At 31.4% G+C, this 20,016-nt stretch overlaps 1 protein-coding gene across 1 annotated transcript; it reads right to left on the bottom strand.

Annotated features, from left to right (window-relative positions):
• Window positions 1-2,574: 2,574 nt before the first annotated feature.
• On the bottom strand, window positions 2,575-19,983 carry LOC129230646 (calcineurin subunit B type 2-like). Its single transcript, XM_054865062.1, has 6 exons — window positions 19,888-19,983; window positions 17,850-17,889; window positions 17,532-17,708; window positions 12,556-12,615; window positions 8,776-8,960; window positions 2,575-6,303 (listed from the first exon to the last, which is right to left on the bottom strand). Exons 1-6 carry the CDS (start codon window positions 19,888-19,890, stop codon window positions 6,256-6,258), a joined length of 513 nt encoding a protein of 170 aa, XP_054721037.1. The 5' UTR covers window positions 19,891-19,983; the 3' UTR covers window positions 2,575-6,255.
• Between the last annotated feature and the right edge of the window lie 33 nt (window positions 19,984-20,016).

Here is a 20,016-nt window from a genome sequence, read left to right as displayed (position 1 = left end):
GGACACTTTCCGGAATTGATGTTTCAAAAAGGTAATCTTAGACGACCTTCGGCGTTGTTTTTTTTTTCTCTATTTTAAAAAAAAAAATATATAAAGAGATAAAAACCAAGGAGATTCTCAAACCTATTCCTTTCCTTTTCTGTTGAAAGAGGGGTTCTAATATTGCGTTTTAGAACTTCAATTTCAAAATAACTCCGGAGGAATGTTTCGAAATGCCTTCGCCCTAACATCATCGGAGGTCGTCTAAAATTGCCCTTTTTGAAACTTCAGTTTCAAAAAATTTTCAGAGGAAAGTCACTGAACCTATTTTCCCCCTAAAACTAGCTGACATGTTTACAATCGCGTCTTTAAGACTTAAATTTTGCGAAATTCCCGAGGAAAAGCCTCCAAACGCCTCTTCCTAACATAACGGAATTATTATAAAATTGAAGTTCTAAAAAGCAAATTTTAGAATACCTCTTTCAACGGAAAAGGAAAGGAATAGGTTTGACAACCTCCTAGGTTAAATCTCTATATGTTTTAGTTGTTTTGGATAAAAATGCTGACCCCCCCCCCCCCAAAAAAAAAAAGCATGTGTATTCAGATATGTAGTGAAAGGCAAGTTAAAAAACCAAGCGCCCCTCCTTCAAAAATTTCTAGATCCGCCCTTGCCCAGCAGCACTTTCAATTTTTCCTGCCCTCTTTGACTGTTATAAAAAATATCTGAACTATTATATGCCACTATAGAGCAAAATAATTGAAATTGAGTGGTAATTAAAAAAAAAAAAACATATCGAAATCTAAAATATTTCCCTCTTAACTAAAATACATGTAAAGTTTTGAAATACAGTGGACTGTCTCTATTTGAACCCTCCCTACTGTGAACACCTCGATATTCTGAACACATGTTGATGGTCCCGGCGAAACGCCTTCGACTTAGCAAAGGCTGACCTCTCTGTACTCTGAACACCCTATAACAGGGGTTCTCAAACTGGGTGCCGCGAATTGCCCATAATATCAATGTATGTATGTTAGTTTGGATTAACAAATAATGTCAGAAAGACCAATAAGGCCATTCCCTCGTTTTTTGAGGCAGCATACTAAAAATTCACTCGATCGTTATCAGAAAGCCTAATTGATCATAAAACGTTATGAACAAGCAGTTTTTATATATATATATATATATCACCAGGCTATATTACAGGAGACTGATGTAAAAAGTCCTGATCTTATTTTCCTGTAAGTTTTGCTTTAACGTGGTTCAGTGTAGGTTACTAGTATAAAAAAGTTGCATATTATTCTTGTAGCCAAATTCATGTAAACGGCAAATTCAAAAAGATAAATGTTGCTGTGTACCGTTTTTTCTCTTGTGATTTAATAACCTATAAAAGTAGATTATTCATCGTTAAGGCAGTGGTTAGCTTTCTTAGCACTCTGGTGTCTTTATAATCTGACACCGGAGTATTGGGTGTTGGATATGATTATGTGTTTCTCCTTTCCATGGAAGTAAACATGGAATTTTAGAAAATGTTTTTGGGGTCATCATCAAATGGTTTGATACAATTAAAGACTTTCAATACATTTTTGGTTTGATAATGCTGTTTGGTGTTTTTGCCTTCAACTGTGAAGTTATCTTTGCCCAGAGTTTTCCTTATTACGACCCATGTTCTTAAAGAGACCAAATCGCTTTTCGCTGCTAAAATTGCTGAAAATCACAATTGAAACTTAAATTTTCACTTGGTTTTTTTTTCTTAGCTTCTGTGAATCGTCTAATAAGTATGCAAAAACTGGAGAAAATCAATCATAAGGGAACGAGATACTAGGTTTTGAACCTTAGGGTAGACTTGCACCTACTTCAAATAATTTAGATTGACTAGGGTTCCATGAGATATTTCTAGTTTTTCAAAGGGTGCAGCGAGTCAAAAAACTTTGAGAACTATTGCCCTATAATATGAACACCCTGGTATTATGAATGTTATTTTTAATCATGTTCAATTATTACTCGCTATATACTAAACACTAACACATCTACACATAAAGAATGCAATGAAAGGGGTTGTAATCCCTCTCCTTAGTCTTAAAACATATTATCAATCTTGATGCAGTAGTTTATGTACATATAAATACTGTTATACAATCTCAGCCCTAAATGTAAATTCTGCCTGAGATAGTGCTATACAATACTTCAATATGGGCTAGTAAAAAAAAAATCAAAAAGTGATCAACAGCAGAGGTTGCCAAGAAGGAAAACACACACCTGGTGAATAATAAAACAATTTGCAATGAAAATGCTCAAAACTGCTCTCAAAAATGAAATTTTTTAAAGTTGTAGATTTTTTTAAAAAAGTCACACAAAGTCAGGGGCGTGAACACACACACACACCTGTTGGCCTGAGTCCAAGTCTGAAGAAGGCCCAAAGGTTTTTAAAACTTGGGGTGAAATATAAGTAGGGATGTTGGGTAAACAATGGAGGCAGGGCCCGTAAAAGTCATTTGTGACGGGTCCCAAAATTTCTGTGCATGCCCCTGCACAAAGTAATATGAAAAATAAATATAATGAAAATAAAATCCAGTGAAAAATAAAATTAAAATATCAATTGTTAATTCTTTTATTTACAGCATTTGAAAACAAATAATCCATTTTTATATTCGAATATAAACTACAATTCCATACTTAAAACAACAACAATAATAACAATTTGGCTTGAATGTATGAAAAAGATGCAAAACAAATTAAGAATAAATTTTTAAAATCACTGATATCTATAGGTACAAATATTTGTACAATAGCTCAGTGTTAAAATTTTTATGTATTGCACTCTCATCAGTGTTTGAACGATTCATCTTGCAGCCATTTTTTCTTTCTTTTATAGACTGGCTTCTGACTAATTTACTATGCCTACTATTAATTTCAAGGTAAGTCTCAAAAGAAAAAAGTCTAGAGTTTATGTATTTTGTATATATTAAAATGATGATACAATGAAATCTAAAAATTTACAATATTTTCCAAACAAAACTTTTAGTTAAAGTTACTTTTATAAGTTTTCAATCCATAAAATTTTCACTCCACTCTTAAAATGGAAAAATAAATTTAACTGCATACAATTTCAAAACTTTGATAACAAGATTGCAATACACTGAATATTTATTGCAAATAATTAAATATTTTTACAAATATTAACTAAAAAAATGTTCATACCGAATATATTTACTCTTATACCTTTACAAACATTATGGCTGCATATTATGCAATAAACTTTATGCAACATAATTTGAACAAATCTCTAAGAAAAATTTGCAATAGAATTTTACACTGAACTGAATGATTATGAAATAAGCATAATATAGTAACTGTTTCATGTAATGATAGCATGATAGAATTATGCTTTTTGTTATATACACATCAACAGAAGTAGACATTGTAAATGGTATTTTCTAATACTGAGCATTTCTAGATGGTGAAAAATTAGCTCTAACACCCAACATTTCTTAAAATTAAATTCTTAGAAAAAAGGCTATGTTCAAACTGCATGACACAACTATTTATTTAAAAGATAGATCTTTAAGTTAATTTAGATTATTTTCATGAATCAGAGAAGGTTATTTAAATGAGAACAAGTAGGAATGAAGGGAGGGGGGAAAAAACAGAGTTTTGAAAATAAAAAAATAAGTTCTTAAAAATGGTACTTTATGTAGAATCATAACAGAGAAGAGAACTAAATACATCAATTTTCATTTATAAAAACAACTAATTTAAAAATTACCAAAAGCATCAGGTTAGAACACAACTGCATTCTGTATGAAGAATAACTAAGTCACAAAAGCATTTTCTTACAGACTGAAAAAAAATTATTTTCTGTAAAATCTTCCAAGGCCATGAACAAAAATGCTAAAATAAATAACAATTTAATTTTTTTTTTCGTATTTAAAAAATTGGTTAACACAAGTTTTTTACTTCATTTTTTTATTTTTAGCACGATGTACTGAAATTTCCCTATTAATTGAAGTCACAAATTATTAATTTACAACACTTATTTCATTATTTTTAAAGCTTTTCTGCAAGGTTTGAAATATTGTATTTAGAGAAGAATGCATACACTTGATATAGTTTTTTTAATCTTAATTTAAGTCTAGCAACAATCTTTAAAAATCACACCTTCATATTTACACCATTTAAAGTCGACAATTTTCCCCCAAAGTTATTGTTTTTGCAGCACAGCACCGGGTTTGAAATGAAATGCTTTGTTTTAGAAGAACTTGCCAAATTACAATATATGTTCACTAGAGTAGAAATATCTTGATTCTTCTGTTTGAAAATTTGATTTTAATGGGAGAAGTTAAGAGTAAATTAACCAGTAGTGACAATGAAGTGTGGCAAAAAAGTCAGAGTTGCAAAAAAGTTCTTTTGATTGCTGAATTTATGATTCTTGTGAAACGTTTTGGTTTTAATATATTGTTTACTTCTTTTGAATTTCTGGGTATATGACACGATATAGCATGCCAGTGACAATATCAACAAATAGCATTTTTATTTTCATTTAAAAAATTAATTATTACTGAAATACATTTGAAAAAGAACAAGTAAGACAGTAATTCAGTTTACTGGTGAAACACAAAACTATTTAATTTTCAAAAACTCTTTAGACATTAAAATTTTGAAATTATTGCACTTAAGTACTTTGTAGCAAGATATTTTTTAGAAAAAGTTTTAGCTTTTTTAGTTCAACTCACATAATTTTAAATTAAAAAAATAAATATATTTTCATTCTTTATATAACTAACAATACCAAGGCGAAAAGCATTAGATATATGAATTTAATAGAGTTTTAGATAAAGAAGTAACCACACATTGTTCACACAAAATATTACAGCATCATACATCATAATTTCCCAAAATATATTGAACTATAACAAATAAAATATATAATTGAAACCAATGAACAAAAAGCATGTTACTTCATAACAAATTTGGAATTCATAAAATTATTTTAAAATCAGCTAAAGAAACCTTAAGAGAGAGATTAAAAAACCTCACGCAAGATCCAGAAATTGTAATATAACACAAAAGTAATAAAAATATTTCGAATATTATTCATGATGTTATGATATATGAAAAAGAAAATATTTGCAAAAGAAAAATGGGGGAGGGGGGATTAGAGGAACAAACACCTAACCTCGAGGATCATCACTTCATTATAGAACAAATGCAAACAGCAGTCTGAAACAATGTTATTCTTTCAAGCATATTTACATAAAATTGATATCGAGAGATTCTATAGTTCTCAAAGAGGAGGAGAACCAACTAACAATCCAAAGTCTTATTCTATCAGAATAACAAGCAGCTCTATATGAGCTAACAACATATCATAAATTTATGAAATTTTTTTAAACAGTAGTATAGCCAATAAAAACAAGATTAATTCTTGAGTGAAATTTTAAAGTTTGTTTAGAGATCACGGTTCATTTGTAACAGCAAAAAAACTAATGAACTTTTATCTTTTTAAACTTATCACTAAACTTTAAAAAAATGTTTATAAAGCAATCAAAATAACCAATAAAAAGAAATATTTTAATTTGGGATGCTTTGCTAGAGGTTACAACAAATCATTTTAGGAATACAAGTACTAAATTCATATTTCCTAACAAAAGAAGAAGAAAAAGAAAAACAGGAAAATGTCTGGTATTCTTCAACTAGTTCACACTATTTCCCATAGTATAAATAGTATAAATAATGATAACAATTACTAGAATTTATATTTAGTCATGTTTCAGAATATAACATACTGTTGAAACTGAGATCAAAATTTTCTAAAACTTTAATTTCCAGATTGAAAAACTAAAATACATACTTGTAAAAATTTATAATAGTTTTTAAGCACATAATGTTGTCTACCACAAATAAACATTTGATTGCCATAAAATAAAGACTCTTTCTTTTGAAATTTCTTAAATTTTACATTTTCATTTTTAAATTTAAAAATCTTCTTAGAAGATTGAAAATATCTTTGTTAAACAACATTTCACTTTTGTAATGGAGAGCATTTTTACTCAAGAGAAGAGAAGAAAGGGAAAATGTATGTTTTTGACAGACAAAAATCAATTGATACACTTTAGGGAATTTTAAATTTTTATTGTTGGCTATACTACTGTAAAAAACAGCTGGCTCAGCATATAGATCAAAGGCAATAAAATTGACTGTACACACACTATCTACAAATGAGAAAAGATGTACAGCAGTTCTTATGTTTAGCAAAAACCAATCTGTCATAATGTACCTCAGACATCCACAACCATCTTCTTATGAATATCAGTATTCCCAACCATCTAAAAAAAAGGTAGAGTATAAAGTTAAAAGTTCAATCATATAGCAAAACATGATAAATATGTGATTAGTGCAAAAAAGTGGCCCTACACTAAATCATGCCTTTTGATGTCACTCGTTCAGTAAAGGTCAAGACCAGGAAATTTTTCTGATCACCAGTGAAGAGAGCAAATTAATTACTCCCCTCCTCACTTTTTTTTATAAATCAAAAAAGCATATCTGATAACACAGGGGTTCTCAAATTGGGCGGCACCTTGGGGTGCCATGGTAAGAGGCGAAGGATGCCGCAAAGTGTCTATGTTATCAATTATATATTAGTTGAGTTTGCCAAATAAGGTCATACAGACCAATAAGCCCCCCCCCCCCGCCCTCTTTTTTTGATGCAGCATACTAAAGATTCACTAGATACAGACTTGATCGTCATCAGAAAGCCTTACTGCCGATAAATGCGTTTTGAAGGAGCAGCTTTTAGTAACCAGGCAAAAGTTATTATAGAAGACTAATGTGAAAAGAACCTGATCTTATTTTTCTGTCAGTTTTGCTTCAATATGGTTCAGTGTAGGTTACCAGTATAAAAAAAGGACCAGGAAATTTTTCTGATCAGCAGTGAAGAGAAAGAGCAAATTAATTACTTATCCCCCTATTATTTTTTTATAAATCAAAAAAGCATACCTGATAACACAGGGGTTCTCAAACTCGGCCATGGTAAGAGGGGAAAGGATGCAGCAAAGTGTCTATGTTATCAATTATGTGTTAGTTGAGTTAGCCAAATAAGGTCATACAGGCCAATAAGAACCCCCCCCCCCCCCGCCCTCTTCTTGATGCAGCATACTGAAGATTCACTAGATAGTGACTTGATCGTCATCAGAAAGCCTTACTGCCGATAAATGCGTTTTGAAGGAGCAGCTTTTAGTAACCAGGCAAAAGTTATTATAGAAGACTAATGTGAAAAGAACCTGATCTTATTTTTCTGTCAGTTTTGCTTCAATATGGTTCAGTGTAGGTTACCAGTATAAAAAAAGGACCAGGAAATTTTTCTGATCAGCAGTGAAGAGAAAGAGCGAATTAATTACTTATCCCCCTATTTTTTTTTATAAATCAAAAAAGCATACCTGATAACACAGGGGTTCTCAAACTCGGCCATGGTAAGAGGGGAAAGGATGCAGCAAAGTGTCTATGTTATCAATTATGTGTTAGTTGAGTTTGCCAAATAAGGTCATACAAACCAATAAGACCCCCCCCCCCCCTCTTCTTGATGCAGCATACTAAAGATTCACTAGATAGTGACTTGATCGTCATCAGAAAGCCTAACTGCCGATAAATGCGTTTTGAAGGAGCAGCTTTTAGTAACCAGGCAAAAGTTATTATAGAAGACTGATGTGAAAAGAACCTGATCTTATTTTTCTGTTAGTTTTGCTTCAATATGGTTCAGTGTAGGTTACCAGTATTAAAAAAAAAATTGCATATTGACCTTGTAGCCTAATTTATGTGGTCGGCACATTCACAAAGATAAATGTCGCTGTGTACCGTAATTTTTTTTCCTGAGATTTGATAATCTAGAAAAGTAGATTAATAGTCGTTAAGACTGTGGTTAGCTTTCTTAGCACTTTGGTGTCCTTATAATATGACACTAGAGTTTCGGGTGGAGGATATGATCATGTGCTTCATATGCTGCACACACATATATGTAGAAGTTGTACGCATGAGCGACCAAAAAAAAAAAACGCATTATCAGTTCCTTCAATATGATGACTGATATTTCTCCTTTCCATGGAAGTAAACATGGAATTTTCGATAATGTTTTTGAGGTTATCAAATATGATTTAATATAATTGACAACTCTTTCAATTCTTTTTAGAGTTTGATAGTTTGGCATTTTTGTCTTCAACCCTGCATGAAGCAATTTTTGCACATAGTTTTCTTTATGTTCCTAATGAGACCAAATCGCTTTTTGTAGCTAAAACTGCTAAAAAGCATAATTAAAACTTAAATTTTCACTTCATTTTATATTTTTCTCCGTTTCTATGAATTTATCTAATGAATATGGAAAACTGTAAAAATTCAATTATAAAAGAGTGAGATATTAGGTTTGGGATCTTAGGGTAGCCTAGCACTTACGCACGTAACTCAAACAATAGACATGGACTAGGGTTGCATGAGAAAATTCTAATTCTTCAAAGGGTGCCGCAAGTCAAAAAAGTTTGAGAACTCCTGTGATAACAAAATAGCTTTTAAATTGCCACTAAAACATAAAAAATAAATGAATTAAACAAAAAACAAAAAATGTTGTGTAACACTGAATAAACATGGAAGCACAATTTATGCTCATTCTATGGATTGTGCATCGAAAAAATACATAGATCCATAGGGTTTTTTTAAAGGCATTTAGTCAAAAAAAGAAGGGGGGGGGAATACAAAGAATTTTCAGCAGAAGACCACAAACTACTAAATTTAAAACTAAATAAAATACTCACAGCACAAAATTCTTGGAATGATATTTTTCCATCTTCATCCTTATCAGCAAATAGAATTGTTTTGTCAACAATTTGTTGCAATTGAACATCTTTTAAATTACTTCCGACCATCATTTTCAACACTTGAAATAATTCACTATTTGATATGTAGCCATCATTATCCATATCGTAGATTCGAAAGGCAACTGAAAATGTACATGAATAATGAGAAGCCATAGTTAAAAAACAAACAACTAGCCAAGCTAGAGCAGCATGCTCAATAAGAATTCACAAGAAAAAAGGAAGACATGAATAGAGATGAACAATTTTAGAAAGTATTGATTAGTGGAAAAAAAGGTTTTTCTGGTTTTTCCTTTGAAAAATTGAAAAGAAAATGATTTTCTAAATTTTAAAACGTAGTGTGTACTAGTACTGGTCATATTTTCTTAGACCCCTGATGTTAACACTTTAGTTTGTTGTTAGACACCCTAGATGTTAACACTTTAGTTAATTAAAAAAAAAAAGAAACGATAACCTACTATTCAGTAAGTTACCGCCCTATAGCAGGTATATTGAATATACCTGCCTTGCCTTCAAATTTCAAGTTGAACCGAACCATTGCTTCGGTCACTCGTCTGGTCAGTGCTAATTCTGTATTAGCTACCAGTTTGTTTGGCACTCTTGGCTTCCTTAAGAGGTTTTCCATCTCCAGCTCAGTCACTTTCCTATGCCGGGCTGATGAGTGCTAATAAGCACGAAACTGCTGTCCTCGGCTGGAAATGACTGAGCTGGCGGTGTATTTCACGGATAACCTACTGCTTTTTTTTTTTTTTTTTTGAACATTAAAAATCCGTTTTTGTACCATGCAGATTTAAAAGATATTAGATGTAAACAAAAACATCTCATCATGTGACCAGACATCATTTGGACGACTCACTCAATTGAACTGATTATCTTCGAAGTTTTAAGTTTCGTTTTTTTTCTTTAACCGTGCGAGTTTTTTGATAGTGTTTGTGTTTGGCAACAGCAGTAGTTGTTTCCCTAAGAGGATGAGATTTTCTGCTTCTGCCTGTTCCATTCACACGCATAAAATGTAGTGTTTAAACAAGGACAGATACAAGAGAGGGGCGATGGGGGCAATCGTCCCTCCGTTGAGGGACCTTTTAACTGTCACTTTTGTCCAAATTGAGGTCCTGATGTGAAATTGTAGGTCATATTTGATATAATGTTGATGAAAGGAATCGGGTTCGAATCTTGCTCTCGGAAACTTTTAAAATTTGAAGTTTAGAAAATTTAAGACGATCTTTTGTTATTTTACGAGGAGGAGTTGGGAGGCGTTCCCCGGGCATTTCTCAAAATGTTAGCCTAAAAAATGTGACTGTATACATCTTATGTGTAGACAAGAATGGGTTCAGTGACTTATCTCCAGTAATTTTTCAGAACCGAATTCCGAAATAACGAAATTTTAGGCGACCTTCGATGATGTTACAGCGAGTGGGTTTCAAAACATTTAGAATTTTGAAATTCATGTTTTAAAAAAAGCAATTTTTAAAATATTCTATCAATTTCAAAGAAAAGGAATAGGTTCGGGAACCACCTTGGCTAAATCTCTATATTTTAGTTGTTTTAAATAAAAATGATTTAGCAGTTTTTACTGTACTGTATATATTTTCACTATTTGAAGAAAATATTATGCATCGATACAGCTAAGTTTTTGAGGGAGGAAAATTTTACCTTTTTCGTCCCCGCATACTCATTTTATAATCTGCAGCACTTATACTACCCAATTCCGTAGATAATCGGGAGTTTACTATAGTTGAAAACTTTTAGTCACATCAAACTGCAATGCAATTTTCTTCTTCTTTGCTACGCCAGAATCGAATTAACTCAACATTCTTGGTAGCTTAAAATTTTTAGTTTCTCTTAGCCTATTTTAAAGTTCTATCCCACACATTCAAGATTCAATGAAACAGCACCACAAGCATTCCCATACTGTAACAACAAAAGAAAAAGCCATCAGTTTCGTAGAATACTGAAAAATCTCAAAAATAACTCTTCATTCCAGTAACCCTCCCTCCTCTGCCCCCTCCTTTTTCTTCAAAAGTGGAATTTTTCCATTATACTGAATTTACACACCCCTCCCTGTAATTTTTTGCATCCTCTTTTCAGGCGACAATAAATCAGAGCTTTGGTTTCTCCCATCTGCAAGTTTTTCTTTCCTACTGAAAGAAATAAAGTACACAATAATTTAAAAAAAAAGAAAAAAAACTTCCGATATTATGTGTAAATAATCGGTTTCACAGATTTATGAGATCTATTTTGTCTTGTCAAAATGATCTTGATTTTGATGAAATGATTTTGATGCAATGCAGTGGCTCCAATTTCCTACTTTTTGTTCATACCCTTTGGCAAAAACAAAAAAGATTTTGACTTATAGAGTTTAGCAAGAAAACTTTGACAAGAGTCATGAAATAAAATTCAACTTATCGAATATTTTGACTCGATGAAATTCAGCTTATTGAAAATAAATAACATTAGTTCCCTATTCAGAAAGATGGGAGTAAATATTTACTTCGGCTTATCGAAATTATCGGCTCACCTCATTTTGACTTACCGAAGCTTCACTGTATATGTGACACCCATTATGCACACCCATTAAATTATGAACATATTTTTTTTTACTAAATATTTCCACTAATTAATAACATTGACATACTAATCCTATCCTGTGTATACATAACAGTTTTAATGACAATACATGAATAACACTCTGGTGTATAGGGAAATTAAATCCTTCCACAGCTGACATTGTCAAAATTAGTGTTTTCATGTGGGATACTGAACCAAAAAACTTTTTTTTCAAAAAAAGCATTGGAATGTAACTTTTGTAAATTTATAAACAGATTATTTTAAGCCAAAAAAAATAAATAATTTTTTCAAGTTTTACTGAGTGAAAACAAACCATCGGGAAAAAATGGGAGACGTCCCCCAATTTCTAGTTTTTATTCCGACTGTTACCATTTCAATAGAAATTAAAGAGTTACCTTGATGCTTTTGGAATCATAATGATTGACAGCACACCATCCATGTCAAAACACACAAGAATTCTGTGTCATGTTCTCATAGATGTTTTGCGGCAAAATATTTACCATAACATGACACAGAATTCAGTTGTGTTATGACATGAATGGTGCTCTGTCATGTTTATAACTTTTAAAACTTCAAGGTAACAGTGTGTAACAAACATTCAAGTGTAACTAACATAACATTGAAAATAAAGCAGGGATAAGCCTTGTAAGGATGTAGTCTTATCAAAACAGTAGCTGCAAATAAAAATTTTCATTTCTTTTACAGCACACACGTCAGTATTACTGCCACCTGGGCCAGTTTTTTTAAGTGGGAGATTTTTTGCTGATGTTTGAAAACGATACTTGGCCCTCTATTAAGTTCCAAAAACAGGTAAAATGTTTTGATTGTACAAAGACACTACCCCATCTCTTCGCTGCTTTTGAAACCGAGTAGAACGCTAAATTCTGTGGCTTTCAAAAATCAGTAAAGATGGCACACTTGGTAAAGGTTGTCCCCGGTTGATGGTGTTGCTTCAGTTAAAACTAGTGTAAGTACTTTATGGATATTTAAGCATAACATCTTTACATGCATTTACAAATCAGGCCTGCAATAGAAATGTTATAGCTTAAAGTGCTTTTCATAATGTTACGCTTTAGATACATTTCATATGGAAACACAGAGCACATAAATATACAGAAAGTCAAAACCTAAACAACAAGAAAAAATACTCACATCGTAGCTTGGATTCTTTGTCTCCTTTGACACTAAATTGTGATACACCTTGAATAAATTCTAAATAAAAAAGACATGATATATCAGTAAAAATAAAAATACTGAACTATCATGTTTTTAAAAATTAATTTTGACCCAAAAAAAACAAACGAAACTTCAAAAATAAAGCTGATTTTTTTTTCTTTTGTTTTTAATTAAACAAATATAAATGCTAAAAACACAAAAATGAATGGCACACTAAGACCAAAGGTTCTTATATTTATTTACTCTTATGTTTAATATTAAATAGAAACTATTTTTGTACAGGAATAGAATGTCGGCTTTGAAGCCCCAAAGAGAAAAAGCCAAAACATATTCCTTTAATAAAAGTACCATGTTACTTTTTCATGTTATTTACCATTTGATTTTGGTCGTCCAATTTAAGGAAAAAAAGGTGAATGGATGCAGAGTTGTAGCTGGGGGTTGCATCTTTTTGTGGTATAGATGCCACGAATGAAAGATTTTTGTCAGGGCAAAAAAGGTTCAAAGCAGGCATCCCTTCTTTCATGAAGGCAGATAGGCATTACCACAAGAATTCTGATACCCAATTTTCCAACCAGATGGAGGCACATGGGCCCTCTTCACAGCAAAACTGCATGAGGAATTCAATTTTACCCACAGTGTTCAAAACCAAACAAATGCAGTGGTTGGAAAAACTACATTTTTTTTGTAGCAAACTACAACTACTTTGTTACAAATGTAGTTAACTACAACTACCTTTTTTCAATGTAGTCACTTTTTTGTCTTCGCTACTTTTCAAAAAAGAAGTAAATAAAAAGCACACACACTAGGGAGTCCCCCAAAAAATGAAAGTCAGGTTTTAACCGACTTCAAAAAGGAGGCAGTTATCAGTTCATACCGTAGGTATGTTTTTTTTTTCTTTTTTGTCCACTCACAGCGTCTCACCTAGTGAATAGTGATTATTCCTTTTTTAATGGATAGGGGATGGCTCAACTTAGGTCCCATTACTTTGTTTGACCATATTTTATCTATAGAAAAAAAGTTATGGTAACAAAACAGTAAATTTCATGAAATTTTCCTATTAAATGATTAAATATAAAACCCATTGTTACAAAAGTTTGGTGCCATACAACAGTTACATTAATAGTAATTGCAGTGATAATTTTGAATGAAGGGTTCTCTGAAGCAAACATCAAGTTCCTTTAATGTCATTGCTCTATAGAGGGGGAAAACCTAACAGGAAAGTGAGGTAATGCAGTGATAAGGATCTGTGTAGCAAATGCTACCAGGTTAGGTTTGCCTCAACTATAGTAGCATTTTCATCATTATCATCTATGCTAATTACAGATGGTCTGGACAAAGTAAGGAGATACAGAATTGCATCACAAGCAACTTGTATGCTGTGAAATGTAAATTAGTTTGGGAAAACGTAATATTTAAATGGTTATAATTAAATTAAAACACAAAGGAATTCCAGAAAGGGACAAAGATAAATTTTTAGTGCCAATCTCTTAAAGTTTAAGGAGTGTTTATGTTTTTTTTTTTTTTAAATTGTGGAGCATTTTTATGAAAAAAATAACGCGAAGTTTTGTGATGGTATCTTCTTACTATTTCTGAAATACATTTACACTAAAAAGAATAAAATAAAAAAATTTTGAAAAAAAAAATAGAACCAACTTCAAAATTGCTCTAATAAGTGAAAAATAATTTCCTTTTTTTAAACACCATTGATGATACTTTTAAACATAATTTTTGAAGTTAGCGCAAAAACCATAGATAAAACCATTCACAGCCATAACTCAACTACAACTATAAATTTAAGCCAGTTTCTTCACTACCACATACATTATGCATTGATGACAGCATATTTGAGTAACAATAAAAATGTTTTGTTCCTAACTTTGGATGATTTTCTAAAAAATATATAACCAAGCATAGTTGCACTGGTTTTTACATTTTGTTTTTGTGTCAACTTCAAAAATTATGTTTAACAGTTTTATCGATGCTGTTTAAAGAATAAAATTATTTTTCACTTTTAGAGCAATTTTGAATTTGCTCCTATTTATTTTTTTTATTTTTTTATTCAAGTTGCATACTCTCTTATGGGTCATTCCTCAAAAAGTGTATGTGTGTACATCACCGGTCAAGGAAAGTATTTCTGAACCCAGCATTGTTTATTATTTTGAGTTGTCATGATGCTCGCTAACCCTCTTAGAAGTTCTGAAACGTTTAACTCTGAAATACCCTGTATACATGTATATCTTCTATAACTCAATCCCGTAACCTATAATTTTGATTTCCAAACTGTTGGGGGGAGGGGGGGCAGATCAGAGCGCCGTGAAGTCTTTATGAGAGCGCCAGACTAGTGTTACGAAATTTTCAATTACCTCACTAAATGATTAATTCCTCCCTCAATTATGAAACTTGAAATATTCCACGGTGCTCCTGAATAATAATAACACTTAAGGGCTATGCAATGCTGTTATTCCAGTTTTATTCATTTTTTGCTACTAGTTATGATTAGTTATATCAGTGGCAATTCTAGAGAAGAGCTTGTGCATGTGTGTGGCTGAGCCGTACTCCCCACACGCAAATTTAGTGAAACCTAAGTTTTTTTCTTCTTTTGCTTTGTTGGAAGCGACATAAAGACGATATAAAAAAAATTTGACCTCTGTCCCCTCCCCCCCCCTCCCCGAACTAAAACCCTTGCCTTGCCACCGAGTTATAGAGAGAAGGGTGCCATAGAAAGGTTAGATGTCTAAAATAGGCGCCTTGGTTCAAAACTATCTTGGAACCACAGCATTAGTCAGAAATTTTAATGGAATGGTTTATTAGTTTTAATTAGGTCAAGTTTGCACTGAATATGGTTACATATTGTTGCTTTTACGATTCCTGAATTGATACTTCAAAAAAAAAACTATGAAAAAGAACCACGGTCGTCTTATTTGTTTATTTCACACAATAAATCGTGGTACCAGGAGCTGTAATATCCAGTACAAAATCCTAAAAGAAGAAGAAAAAAAAAGACTAAGGCATTGGTGCACTAAGTGCACCGGGAATTTTCCCGGTATCCCGGTGGCCCAGTATGCCACTGTATTCATTAACATTTGACGTTTTAGCATTTCATTAAAACTTTTTTCCCAATTTTAGCTTTTTTCATAAGGGCAGTTCTCAAAAGGTGGGAACAAAAAAGTTAACTTTGAGCAATTTCAAAAATTTTCGAATTTGATATCAATTTTGCTTTTATTCTATAGTATGCATACCTAGAACACAATATATGAACATGAAAAGACAGCAGGTATTTGTAAAAATTGTTAATTAGCAAATTAAATCAGCAATCTGTAGGTAACAGATTTTGGACATTGTTGTCCTGTAGGTAACGAATTTTGGACATCATCATAATGTAAGTTTCACCATTTTTGACAACTGATAATCTGATTTTTAACTTTTCCAATGAAAATTTTATTTACTACCTTTTGAATTTTGCAATTTAATGATAAAGAGGATAGTAATGAAGCACTTGAATGGCTATACATACTGCTCTTTACATATAATAAAGTTTTGGAATGATTTTGAAGAAGTTGATGAAAGGTAGAAAAAAGCTTCATGGAAATAATTATACAAACTTGTAGTTTGATTTTTTGGGACAAATAAGGAATAAAAATAGAGACAAATAAATACGACATATATATTTTTAAAGGAAAAATAAACAAAATATGCTTTAAGAAAGAATGTAAAAAGTGACATCAGTTTTAATAATGAATATATTTTCTAATGTCATAAGAATTAAAACGATGTCTAAAAAAAATTATTGAAAAAAGAAATTCGTATTTCTATTTGGAGATCGTTAAATTATGTTTCCAAAAGAAAGAAGAGAAAAAAAAATTCTAAAATAATAAAAGCGGCGGGAAAAAAAAATTTGCTAGTGCAGGTGATAAAGTCGCCAAAACTGGTGCAGCTGACGATTAACTACATTTGTCAAACTGGAATCCCCCTCTGGTAACCTTTAGCTTATCGTATACTGTGTTGTCGCCAACGGAGGTTTGCTTGGCGATTTTCGCGCAAAATGGCTTTCGTTCGATCATAAACAGCCATGTTTCTACTGTAATTTATGTATTGTTCAATGTGTAACGTATTAATTATGCAAAATACCTATGGATTAAAGAAGATAACATCATAATAATCTATTTTATTGATGTTAGAAGACAGTGGATTATAAAAAAATTATAAATAAACGGACAGAATTATCGGCGTCAAGATCGTAACGCCATTTGGACATCTCACATGTATGTTTAAGAAAAATCATTTTTCTTCTAAGATACTGCATAAAAGCTTATGAAAACACTTTTAAACAATTAAAAATTGATTCTGAGGATCGATAAATACCTTTAAAACGAAAACATCATATACTTGTTCTCAAATAATAGCATTTTAAAGATCGCAACTTTTGGACATACATCAAATTTCAAAGTTACGTTTTTTTTAAATCGTTTAAAAAAGTAAATAATCTATCTTTACTTTTGTTATCTGTGTAAAATATTAACAAAAAGTTATTCAGTGTAAGATTCATAACTTTAATTTTTATTTGAAACGTATGGAAATAATTAAAAAAAAATTTTTTTTAATGGTACATTTGCTCAGTTAACGTTTTGGTATGTCCAAAATTGTGCCTTTTAGCAAAGAAAATATTTTTTTAAGGGCATTTGAAGAGCATTTTTTCCATAATTTATGTCAATTCTTGTCTCTATACAGTATTATAGTTTAACTCAAAAATTTTTGAGTTAATTAAAATGAAAGTTATTTGGTGTTGAAGCTTCAAAGTTGAGGTCTGTGTTTGTTCCCACCTTTTGAGAACTGCCCATAAAGAACTTTTGAGCTCAGCTTAAACCCTGACTCAAATATTATTATGGGAAAAAATATTTTCATTTTTAATTAACTATGCATGAAAAGAACTAATTTACACAGAAAAAACACACCTTTAAAGTCAACCTCTCCATTCCCATCAGTGTCAAATATATCTATAACACGCTGTACTAGAGGATTCTGTTGCAATTCAGGCAAAGACATAAACTCATCAACACTTAAAGAACCAGAGTTATCCAAATCTAGTTTTCTGAATCTTTTCCCTAGCCTTTTTATTTCATCTGGATCAACTGTTAAAAAATGAAAAACGTCATTTTACACATGGAAAAGTAAGGAAAAAAAAAAGCTAAGTTATTAACATAATAAAAACATTAAAATCGTACAATATTTTCTAATGGTAATTATATTAAATTTCAAAATGTTCTACTTACAGGTTGAGCACATTTCCATTGGAAGTGATGTTTCATTCCCCTATAAAATTTTTGGAAAAAAATTAGTTTTTCGTAAGATATTTTTTAATGTATCATAATATTAATCAATACAATAATTAAACAATAATATGACATCTGAAACAATGTATTAATGAGACGGTTAATAAAAGAATATGATCAAAAAGTAATTCAACTTTTTTTGAATTGACATAGTCATATGCCTGAATTTTGCACATGTATAAAGATGGGGAATGTTCTAATTTTTTCCGTCACTAACAAAACTCAACAAATATTAACTTCACTTACACTACATTTCATTTTAATACTATACTACACTTCATTTGGATTTTTCGCATTTGAAATTTGCCTTTTATTATTTTCTCAACATCAACTTAGACAAACTGTTTTAACCAATTTTTGATGCCTGTCACATCAAAAATCAGTTTCTGCCAAGACTCAAAGCCAGTGACCAGCCGTAGAAGGAGTTTTGGGGTTGAACCCCTCCCAGAACATGAACACATTCATTTCTTTCGAAAAATTCTTGCTGTAATTTGAGCTGCAAAGGAAAAAAAACTAAGGAACAAATTTGAGTTTTTCATTATTTTTTGTCTTTTTTTTTTTTAGCTTCTTTACATTTTGCAATCATGAATTGTCGCCCCTGAAATTTGCCACTTTAGGTGGTGGCACAGGGGGTCACTGAGCTCTTCCAGCACTTCACAAATCCTTGTTAAGAAGGCACCTTTTCAATTCTCATCAAAAAATCGAAATCATTATTAGCTAGCATTTGACATTCATAAAGACATTGATGCATTGGAAAAAAGTTTTAAATGATCTCGCAAAAAAAGCTCACAAAAAATAAACACAAACTTAAAGTAAAACTAAGGTTACTGACGTTTTTCTCACTTTCTTTGTTTTAACATCAGGGGTGTCCCCCTCCCCTAAGAGCAAGGGTGCACCCCCCCCTAAATATCACAAAGACCCTCTTTCTAAAAAAATATACCCCTCAAAATAACCTACCCACCTTAAAATTTCGATGGTGCAGTCTGCCAAATTCCTAGTTATATCAATATAAATTAGTAGTTATTTTCAAGCAATTGTTATAAATGAATAATTACTAATTGATAGAAACCCTTTGATTAAAAATATTCAATATTTTTTTATTATAAATGAATGCAAAAGAAAGAAATTTTTGATTCTGAAAATCTCTCCCATCCTAGAAAACGTTTCTGGCTGCGCGACACTGAATATAATATCAAATCAGTGCTAAAATTGAAAGCTAGAAAGACCCACACACATCAAAATTGTACTTTTTCGAAAAGAGAGTTTTTGACCAGAGCTGCATACTGTTGTAACCATTGAAATGAGGCTTGGAGAGCGACCAAGGTAAATCAAGAATTATTTTTTTATTTTTTTGCTGAAACTGAATGTGTGCAAACAACAGAATGCACGAATTCTAAAAATAAATTGCATCCAAGTTACAAGGAACTCATTCACCAATGTAAAGAAGTAAAGCACTATTGAGATGTTCAAATTTTTCAATCACTGTTTTCCCCAACATTTAAGCTAAAACAATTTCCTTTATCCATAAAGACGAACAGTATTTGAGAAGGATACTTAGGATCAAAGCCTATACGGTTAAGTCCAATTTCCCTTTTCCCCCAAAATATCTTTACGGAAAATAAATCACTAAAAAGTAAAATGACGTTAAGATAACACAAATGCGACCTTCAAAATCAATAAATTGTATTGAAGAAATGTTCTTACGTATTAAAGATGATTTTATGATACAATTAGAGTAATCTTGCAATATAGATCATGAATGCATTTACAAAAAAAAGAAAGAAATTGCTCGTTTTAAAACAACAATAAATTTTTTTAAAAAAATACGCATACAGATTTGAGAAAACTCGAATTTGAACATCACGAAAATTTAGCATGGACATGAACATAAATATAAAGAGGAGACGCCAAATCATTCAAAGTTCAATCAATAGAGTAGTATACAAATACAAGAGGTATGATTAATACATTTTCTCACCATTTTCTAACTTTTGAGATTCAAATAATATTTTTTATATTAATTATTATTTCTCGATTTTGTAATTTCACCACGAACACTGAACAAATTGTAAACACGCAGCTTGCTTAAAGTGACAGATGTCACTTT

This window comes from Uloborus diversus, chromosome 9 (genome assembly GCF_026930045.1).
Source record: "Uloborus diversus isolate 005 chromosome 9, Udiv.v.3.1, whole genome shotgun sequence".
Classification (NCBI taxonomy): Eukaryota; Metazoa; Arthropoda; class Arachnida; order Araneae; family Uloboridae; genus Uloborus; species Uloborus diversus.
This window is presented reverse-complemented; position numbering and strand designations above follow the sequence as displayed.